Consider the following 10070-nt stretch of genomic DNA (forward strand, 5'->3'; position numbering starts at 1 on the left):
GATTTCCAAATTTGGTCGGCGGGTACTCATCCTTAATAGGTTGATATGACCACATCTTATATAAGCTCGTCTAATTTCATCCATTTTATTAAAAGAATATTTCCATATCGGAATACGTAATGCTAGATCAAGTTTAAGAGAACTTACATCAACATCAATTCTAAGAGATTTGTTAGGTTTTTGAGTAGGGATATCAAATTCTTTATTTAAATACTGAATCAAACCAATGTAATTATTTTAACTTGTTTATTAATATTAATTTATATTTTCTTATAAATTTTTTAAATAGTTTAAAATTAAGAAATATAAAACACTATTATTATTTTAATTTTTATATTTTACCCTTTTAAATAATTTGTATTATTAATTATATTAAAATAAATAAAAAATAATGTATAATTATTATATAATCATAATTTTAAAATAAATAATATTATTATATAATTTACATTATTTTATATATAATTTTTTATATTTTATTTATATAAATAAATCTTATTTATATATTAATTAAAATTTATAGATTATTATAAATATTTGTATATTAGAAAATATTGTTAGTATAAAATAAAATAATTATGAATTAATTTATAGATAAAAATTATATTTTAAAATATAATAAATTAAAGTTATTTATATAAATAAATCTTATTTATATATTTATTAAATTTTATGTATTATTATAAATATTTGTATATTAGAAAATATTGTTAGTATAAAATAAAATAATTATGAATTAATTTTTAGATAAAAATAATATATTAAAATTAAAGATGAGGCTAACTAGACTAAGAGTCATTTGTTAAATACATATATAAAATATTTTGTTTTAATATTTTAATTTAGGTGGGGCTGGAGCCCACCGCCCCTGGTCAAACCAATCTGAAATGTTGACATTTTTATCTTATTTCGTTAAAAATAATTAAAAAATAGTCAAATCAATTTAAATTAGTGACCTCTTAATTTGTAATCAAATACTCTACCACTCTAACTATACACCTTATTTTATATATAAAAATAAAAATAAAAATAAAAAATAGACTGAATCTATAATAAGGCCAAACCAATTTGAAATGTTTACATTTTCTTTATCCTATTTCACTATAAACAAAATTAAACAAAGTAAATAAAAATATTCAATCGGTTTAAATTGGTGACTTTTTATTTGTAGTCAAAGCTCTACCATTAAATTATACATCTTTATTTTATATATAAAAAATGGGAAGGTCTTTTCCGATCCTTTCCATATTTCCAACCACGCTTTCACTCCACAATTAACTTTAAAATTACTTATTTATCTCTATCACTTTTATATATTTATCTTTCTTATTTTATTTATTTTACTTATTTTATTTAATTATCAAGGTTTTTTATTAAATATAATTAATTAATTAATTTTTAATATATTTTTTTAACTTTATTTATTTAATTAAAAATACAAATTATTATTATTTTTATAAAATAATTATTAAAATATATTAAATATTGAAATATGTATTAATTTAATAAAATATAATATTATTAATTAAAATAATAATGATTAGACTAATTATTAATTATTATTTAATAGATAATTTTATTTATAAAATTAAATTTTTTTATTTATTTAATATAATAAAATATATAAATATATAAAAATGATAGGGATGAATCTTACATAAATAATATAATTTAGGTTTGAACTGGTGATTGATCTGAGTTAAATGCTCTACCACTAACCCTGTTAAATTATTTTTCTATTAAGAAACTAACTATCTTACATAAGAGCATAGGGGAGGGAATTTGGGAGAGAATGACGGACATCTATTGGTTGGAAAAAGGAAAAAGTGGGATAAAAGAGAGAAAAGAAAAATTATTTGATTTTTTTAGGCAATCAAATTGTGTCACGTCATTCCTTCACCAAAATTCTATCCCTAATTATTTCTCCTTACATAAATAGTTTAATTCGACTTTAAATTGGTTAGAACTCTATAAAATCTTGATATGTTCACTCCTGATTGTAATAATCTTTTTTAAATGTTCTGCCATATTTTGTTAAAACAAATTAAACAAACTCGATAAAAATTGTTCAATCGATTTGAATTGGTGACCTTTGAATCTTATTTCGTTAAAAATAATTAAATAAACTCGATAAAAAGGGTCCATCCAATTTGAATTGATGACTTTTTATTTATAGTGAAATGCTCTACCACAAAATTATACACCTTATTTTTATATAAAAAAATATTAAGTATCATACACAAACAATCTAATTTAGGTTTGAATTGGGTTAGGGCTTCTATAAATTCTTGATAATCTCACCCTAGTTGTAGTTGTGATTATCTTTTTCAAATGTTCTAAACTATTTTAGTTAAAATAATTTTAAAAACATAATAAAAAAGGCCAAATAGGGGATCTTTTGATTTGAAGTAAAATACTCACCAATTGAGCTATGAACCCTATATTTGTACACATTATTTTGAACCCTATATTTGTACACATTATTTTTATGTTAAAATATTAAGTATCTTACATAAATATAGTGTAATTCTGGTTTGAATTTGGTTAGTACACGGATAAGTATTTCATATTCTCATCTCTAATTGTGATATCTTTTTTAAAATTTCTACCAAACTCAATAAAAAAAGCCCAACAAATTGAATTGGTGACCTTTTCATCTTATTTCGTTAAAGAAAATTACACAAATTCGATAAAAATGTTTAAACAGTTTGAATTGGTGACCTTTTGATTTGTTACCACTAAATTATACACCTATTTTTATATAAAAATATTAAGTATCTCAACCCTAATTATGATATCTTTTTCAAATATTCTATCCTATTATGTTAGAAAAAGAAAAGAAAGACAATCTCCATAACCCAACCAATTTGAAATGGTGACCTTCACATCCTATTTAGTTAAAAGAAATTAATCAATAAAAATGGTCCAACATGTCATATATCTTTGTTACAATAGAAAATTTTATTTCAATATATATTATTTTTTATTACATATTTTTTAAAAATAATTTATTTATATTAAAAATAATAATACATTAACTAAGATTATCGAACTGGTAAGTTTTCGAAATCGAGAAGACTCCATCAACTTTTCAGAAATAAAAAAAACGTAATAATAATAATATTACGAAAGATAAAAATTGAGAGATTATGCTGAAAGGTTAAAACATTTATTTTTTATTGCATACTAAAAGTTTAAAGTATATATCTTTATAATTGATTTTCATATTTTATTTTGTTTAATTAATTAATTAATTTGACCTTATTTCCCCACCATTTGAATTTAAATTTAAGAATGTAAAAGGTTATAATATCATGATAGAGTATCAAATTTAGTTAAAAAAAAAACATATGATACATCTAATACACTATTGGCTTGTTTGATGCATCAAATTTTTTTATTAGGTGTTTTATCTTAAAATTCAACTATGTTTCATCCATCATTTCAAATTAAATGAATCGATTGAAATCGTCATTTGGTTTAGGGTTTGTCTCGGGTTTATCTGTATTTTTTTATTTATTACAAATAAGAAGGTTATTCTTTGAGGAAAATAAACTACAGATCAAAACTGAAGAGCAGATGAACAACTGTAACACATCCATAACTGTTTGTGTTTTTTGTTTCTTGGACAAGTTCTACAAAAGAAAAGGTTTACATGGAAAAGAAAACAACAAGATAGAAAATCTAACCTAATTAATAATGTGTAATACTACCCATTATTAAGAAGTTGTTCTGCTGTAGTAGTTAAAACATAAAACAAACTCCATTTGCAAACAAAACCTGTAGGCGCATTCCTTGTGAAGGAACCACTAGAGTTGAGAGTCTTTTCGTTCTTTTTTTCACTTGAAGACTTGAATAATAATAAATCCTGTTGTATACTGAAAACATCGTAAAAATCACAATCTTCTCTTTGGGGCTAATATTGGAGAAATAGTAATAAACATATATATACATACCTCTTCTATTTTTCATCAATGGATTGTTACCAGATCCAGTAGAGATGATTATTCACACTTAATTGAACGGTATATGTGACGAACCAAAAACAATGCGGCTCGGAAACCAACAGTCCCCAGCATGAGGAAGAAACCATAACATATGCAGGCCATGTAGCCGAAGAAAAATGATGTTTGCATGAAACCAGACATGTCAGATCGTGCATAGTAGTAGTATAAGCAATAACCGTATATGAATAGACCAGTTGATCCGCCGCATAGGAATGATCTGTAACCAAAATCATCCCATATCATTACATGTATAAACTTTTAACATGTACAAAAATATTGAGCAGGGAGGGGGAGATTTGATGGCATTTTGTTTATTAAGGATCGCAATGCCCCATTGAATTTTTTTTTGTTCCTAGATCTGAATTTGGATCTAGATGAGACATCGCCAATATTTTTCTGAATTTGTGTCTCCGAATTCTATTTTTCAATCATGATACTTTAACGTTCAAGAAAACAATTGTCTTTTTCTTTCAAAAAAATGTAATATAAAAGAGATCAAAAGATGGATGGGATGCCCAGTTGCCCACCCACGAAAAAAAAGACTTCTTGGCTAAATTTTATTACTTTTTATTCTTCTAAATAAGTAATATATAAGGAGATCAAAAGATTGGTGAGATCCCCATCAGGGTAGATCCGCTCAAGTGAAAAAGATTTTGAACTTGAGAGGTGAGGTCTCAAATTTGATTCCTACTAAAAGCACCTTGAATGAAGTTTAGGAGTCAAGGTGGGATGTTGTGCTAGCCCTTACAAGAGAATAATCTATGGTCTAATCTTAAGAGGGAATGCTCTACTAGCCTCCTCAAGGGAAAAAAAGATGGCCTCCTCAAGGTCAATATCATTGTGTCTCATTCCATTGGACACACAAACAAAAGCATAATTTTCCTCCCAAACAAAGACACAAAAGAATACATACCTCCACCACCATTCATGATCTTCGGCAGCTAGCTGGAAATAAGTCAATGCCACAGTAATGAAGGCAGTAACGATCAGAAGAATAATGAAGACTATGAATAAAATGCTGTATATGGTGTAGATTCGATGACCCCAAACACTTGCGAATATGTAATAAAGCTCAATGTAAATTGCACTGAAAGGCAAGAACCCGGCCATCGCCATTTGAGGAATAGTACTACGGTACCATGGTAAAGGTGGGATTTCTCTTGGATATTTTGTGGTTCGAACAGGAGCCTGAAATTCGGCCTTGCTATTCTTTCCAGCTATCCCACCCAATACAAGCAATGGGGAAGTTACAAGAGTCCATATAAGGAAAATCACCACAATGGTACCGAATGGTAAAGCTGCAGTGGCACTGTAGGCAATTGCCACAGTATTAAGGAAACAGAATGTTACGAATAGAGGCCCGCAGAACAAGGCTCCTGTCAGCAGCAGATTTCTAACCTGTCAAGTGTCAGTGAGTTTCAATGAGCCCGTTTTCTCAAATATAAGTTCGATTGCAATTGCCAAATACAAATGGAATAACGGGCATAGAAAACCAACAAGTCAAATCAAGTTATTTACTACACCCCAAACAATGAATGGTGCATAACCATATTTAGTGAAGCAAGAACTCTAATCCAATTGTATGATTCATGTAAAGGAAAGAAGAGATGGAAAATTATTGTGCGTTTTCTAAAAACAGAAAGGTAAAATTTATGTCTCTCAAAGCAATCCTGTTTTATGGTGTCATCAGATTCTGCACCCTCAAATGAGCATCTAATTCCTTTCTGAGCTTTCCATTAAAATACAGGAAGCACCAATAGTTTCTACTGTAACAAACTGAGTTTGAATTGATAAATGTTATTAAATTTGGTTCCTCATACACAATGTTGACATCATTGAGATCATAAAATGTGATAACAAATAGGCTCACCATTCACATCAATATTTAGCTACCCTCAGATTATATATTTTTTCTTATCTACTGATAATCAAATATTTTTATGCTAATCAAGAGAGATCTGATGAATCATAGATGTTAAGTTTTAAATGAAAATAATTTCATTTGTATGCTCAACTCATGTTCTTTACTCATTTTATGGACTCATGTTTAAGAAAACTTTTACAAGTTTATAGTTCTAGTTGGCATACCACTAATTGGATTTGCATAAACTATTGAGTAGCCTCAAATGTAAGGACTAATATTGTTCTTAATTGGAACTCATAATCCCTGAGTTGAACTACTTTCAGTTGTTTAATCCATATAGTAATCCTGAGATTGCTAAGACTTGAACTGAATAAGGGTCTTTCAAATTGAAAAGGTTGGGGACAAGAAGACGTGAAGAGCTCATATTAAATTTGTGAATCACCAGGTATAAATGACAACCTTCATATGATTAATTATTAATTCTAAATATATAACATACCCAATTTGTTCCTTCTAGCTGACCATAGAATGAAGCTGCAGTATAGCCAGCAATGCCTGATGTAAGCGCATATATAACAACCAATGCGGTGAAAAGAGCTCCACGGTTGTATGGATAAAAGACTCCAACAAGAGAAAGAATGAATATAAAAATTGTTCTGGAAACAGAAGTATAACAAGTTAGGCAATGTTTGATAACACAACTTATCACTCAATCAAAATAACTAAGCGCTTATTTGAATTAAGTTCATATGATAACTGTTATTTAAAACCCCTTAATTATTTAGCTTTAGTTCAAATCAACCTAAGAAATCAGGTTTAATTCGGTAAGTTATGAATGACTTAACATGGGCACACAAAGGACAACTTTAAACCTTGAAAAATTAATCAAATTACGCCACTATGAAATTAAAATAGTCTTAAGTACTTTTTCGACATTAGTTCCACATTTTATAAAACCAATTTACATGTCAACTTGTCAACTACTTAATACTCAGTTATCCTTGTTTGATTTATTTAACATATATTTTTCAAAGACCCAAGTAGTTCTACACTTAAAATTCAGTTTTCAACATTCAGTACCTAATCTCCAGTTTTGTCAAAAGGCATCCTTAATTTTACACATTTGATCATATAATTGTGAATGAACACCAATGATTGTATACTTACAGTGTAAATAACTGTGTGCCTGAACCTATGGCTGAAGCAAACAAGGACTTCCATTTTGGAAACCTGAAAACATCCCCATGTATATATTTCCATCCAGTTTCTTCTTGATCATCAGCTGCCTCTTCATCATCAGCATACCTATTAATACCATATTAAAACCAAAAACATCAAAGTGGTTTTTACGATTCTAGTATTTGGGAACACAAGGAATGAATTACTTACTTGATAAAATCATTCTTTAGAACTCGCATGAGAATTGTGGCAAGAAAACCGGTTAAGAGTAAAACAGTTACACATGAATTGATTATCGAGAACCAATGAATTTCCAAGTGATGTGGCAAGGAAGACGACTGTGAATACTTGTCCATTCTCTTGTCATATGGCGTGTTTGTTTCCTTCCATTTAATACTATACATAAATTCTACATCAACTTCCTTGTCCTCAGTCAGATCCACAAGAGCATTAGGATCGGTTCGTACATTGATCTCAATGACACGGTCCTTATTGTGAAAGATCTCGAAATGAAGATGCTTAAATAGGTAATACTTGTATTCACTAGGATCAGCTTTCCCCTCCTTGTCTACTTTCCCCAAGAAACCCCAAATTGGCAAGTCATCATAATACATCTGAAAATAGTAGTCCTTTATAACAGCACTCCTAAACTTAGCAACTTCATCTGCAGTCAGCTTCTTCTGGCAGACACTTTCAGAGTCCCTCTCAACTAAAAAGTCCAGTTTATAAGGTGCAGTGACAAGACGATCTCCATTCAGCACTTCACCAAGAGCTTCTTTCTTATCTTTCACAGCTCCTGAAATATATAAGAAGCAATAAATGAGTCAGAAATTCCCCTCCCACACAACATCAATATTGATCTTAAGCAAAACAAAATATATAAGAGAAATAAATCACCAGACCTGGAGAACAGAATGGGAGATCGAAGTAGCGATATGTTTCGCTGAAATTGAAACAAAAATAGTTTATCAATACATGAACAAAAGAAAGCATAGCACCATTACATCCCACACAAGTTTTATGAGGGAAATCAAATATGTTCTTCCTTAATATCAAGGACATTACTTTTAACTAAACCAATCCTGATCAAACTTTGGTAAAAGAACTGTTAGAAGAACAAAGTGGCTCCCTTTCTCTACCGGTTAATCTTCAGACCTCCACTTGTTCCATTAACTAGCAAATGGATGACAATTATTGATTTTGTTGTTCCTAATATTCGTGTCTTGAATATACTCTTTTTGGGTAAAGGCATATGCTTTTATTTAATAAAGAAAAAAGCACAGCCAAACTTACAGAGAAAATGATATCCAACAGAGCATCTCAAACAAAAGCTCTATAAGAAAAGTTATTATAACTTATCTGACTTTACTGATAACAAAATCAAGATAAGCAAAAACTAGAATTGGAATGTAAACATGAGCCAATCTCCAATAAGTTGCCAAAACATCAAAGAGCATAAACTAGGGTCATGAGTGTAGAGTTAGCCTATTTGAAAACTATTGTTTTTCACAATCACGACCACAATCCAAAAATCATCTAAGTTAAAATTGGAAGTGACTTTTTTTTTTATTGGTATTAGATATTTTCGATCATGATCAAATTATATTTTGGATCATGAACAGGTGTAGTTTTTGTGGATTCATTTGGTACACAAATTATTTTCTACATCATGATCAAATTATTTACTACATTATTGTGACTTTTGACAAACAAAACAAAAATATAGATTCTTTTGGATCATGTTCAAAGTGTTTTTTTTTTTATAACAAAACAGCCATTCATAGCTCATTATATGCAAATAAACCATATAGCATGCCAATTTGAGAACTTGCTCCAACTTATGCTTGAAGGTTACATCATTAACAATAACTTTCTAGATCTGCTAATACAAGCTTACTGCCATCTTCATCACTGACCAAGTAACACTACACTAAGTAGATCAAACCCCAGTGACAATATGTGCAGAATATAAACACCCCAAAATAATTATCATTTAATAAGATGGATCATGGGAGGAGGTGAAGACTGGTTTAATGTTTAGTTTTCCCTTTAACCCTCTTCATGATTCTCATATTGGCTGTAACCATTTCTACTGTCAACATGATCCTTTTGTTTAATGCAGTTTTATTGATAAGATGGATCTTAGATAGTTCATTGATATAATATGAGTCTGAACCACCTTTCTTTCTGCATGCATGTTACATTCTCTACTTAATCAAATTGTTATCACAATTCACAAAGGAAGATAAATTGCATGCCTTCTTAACAATGCGCAGGCATGGATTCTTTATATGTCAGTATAGCATTCCTTCTCAATCAAAGTAATCTGGTCGAATATTCAAATATATATAATGCGGGCGAAATGATGACCAATCAAATGAATATCAGAATTAAATCTGATCCCTTTATGGATCCTCAAGTAACAAGATCTACCAGCTATGGAATGGTAAGGTGCAAAAGACGAATATAAGCACGCAATTCAGGATCTGTACCTGGGGTTGTGGAAAGGGCCGACCTTGTTTGCATAGAGAGGGACGGCGTCTCCACGTTCGTACTTGTGATCAGATGCATCAGATCTCACCTGAAACGCAATGCTCAAGAAGAGCACCGCCACGGAGAACAGTCGCATCATCGATGGCCTTTCTCCCTCTGATGAGGTGAACGTGGGCAGAAGAAAGATGAAGAATTTTGGACAGAAAGAGAGAGATGGGGTTGGAGGACTTTGATACAGTTTAAGATCTCTGAGCCATGGCCATGGATAGGTGAGAAAGAGGTGTCGGCACGATGATTATTATTATTATTATTTTTAGTGCGTGTAAACTAAACCAGTTGAGACATGACCGGCCACTGATAATTTGGTAGGAAACAATAATAATAACATAATATATATATATCTTATATAAATTAAAAAATATATATGTCAACTACAAATTAGGCAATTAAACTTTTTGGTACAATATTTCAAAGAATTTAGACTAAACAAAATTGGGTAGCCCAATTCAAATAATTAACCTTACTTA

The 10070-nt window shown here is 29.6% G+C and overlaps 1 protein-coding gene across 2 annotated transcripts; it reads right to left on the reverse strand.

The window, feature by feature from the left end:
• Positions 1-3557: 3557 nt before the first annotated feature.
• Positions 3558-9827, reverse strand: LOC124938004 (transmembrane 9 superfamily member 3-like). 2 transcript variants are annotated; one of them, XM_047478358.1, is made up of 8 exons: positions 9543-9827; positions 7953-7993; positions 7261-7846; positions 7039-7176; positions 6371-6527; positions 4921-5405; positions 3957-4224; positions 3558-3868 (listed from the first exon to the last, which is right to left on the reverse strand). In XM_047478358.1, the coding sequence occupies exons 1-7, from the start codon at positions 9680-9682 to the stop codon at positions 4005-4007; spliced, it is 1767 nt and encodes a 588-aa protein (XP_047334314.1). In that variant the 5' UTR covers positions 9683-9827; the 3' UTR covers positions 3558-3868; positions 3957-4004. The 2 variants fall into 2 exon arrangements, with proteins under 2 accessions (XP_047334314.1, XP_047334313.1); XM_047478357.1 differs by having other exon boundaries at positions 3558-3878.
• Positions 9828-10070: the final 243 nt, after the last annotated feature.

This window comes from Impatiens glandulifera, chromosome 5, assembly GCF_907164915.1.
Source record: "Impatiens glandulifera chromosome 5, dImpGla2.1, whole genome shotgun sequence".
Classification (NCBI taxonomy): domain Eukaryota; kingdom Viridiplantae; phylum Streptophyta; class Magnoliopsida; order Ericales; family Balsaminaceae; genus Impatiens; species Impatiens glandulifera.

What these genes read in the sequence shown, in the direction of transcription:
- LOC124938004 (XM_047478358.1), bottom strand. Translation starts at nt 9,682, where the DNA reads ATGATGCGACTGTTCTCCGTGGCGGTGCTCTTCTTGAGCATTGCGTTT. An exon ending in AGCTAGAAGGAACAAATTGG is followed by an intron (nt 5,406 to 6,370) that starts GTATGTTATATA and finishes GACACTTGACAG; the next exon opens with GTTAGAAATCTGCTGCTGAC. An exon ending in GATCATGAATGGTGGTGGAG is followed by an intron (nt 4,225 to 4,920) that starts GTATGTATTCTT and finishes TTTTGGTTACAG; the next exon opens with ATCATTCCTATGCGGCGGAT.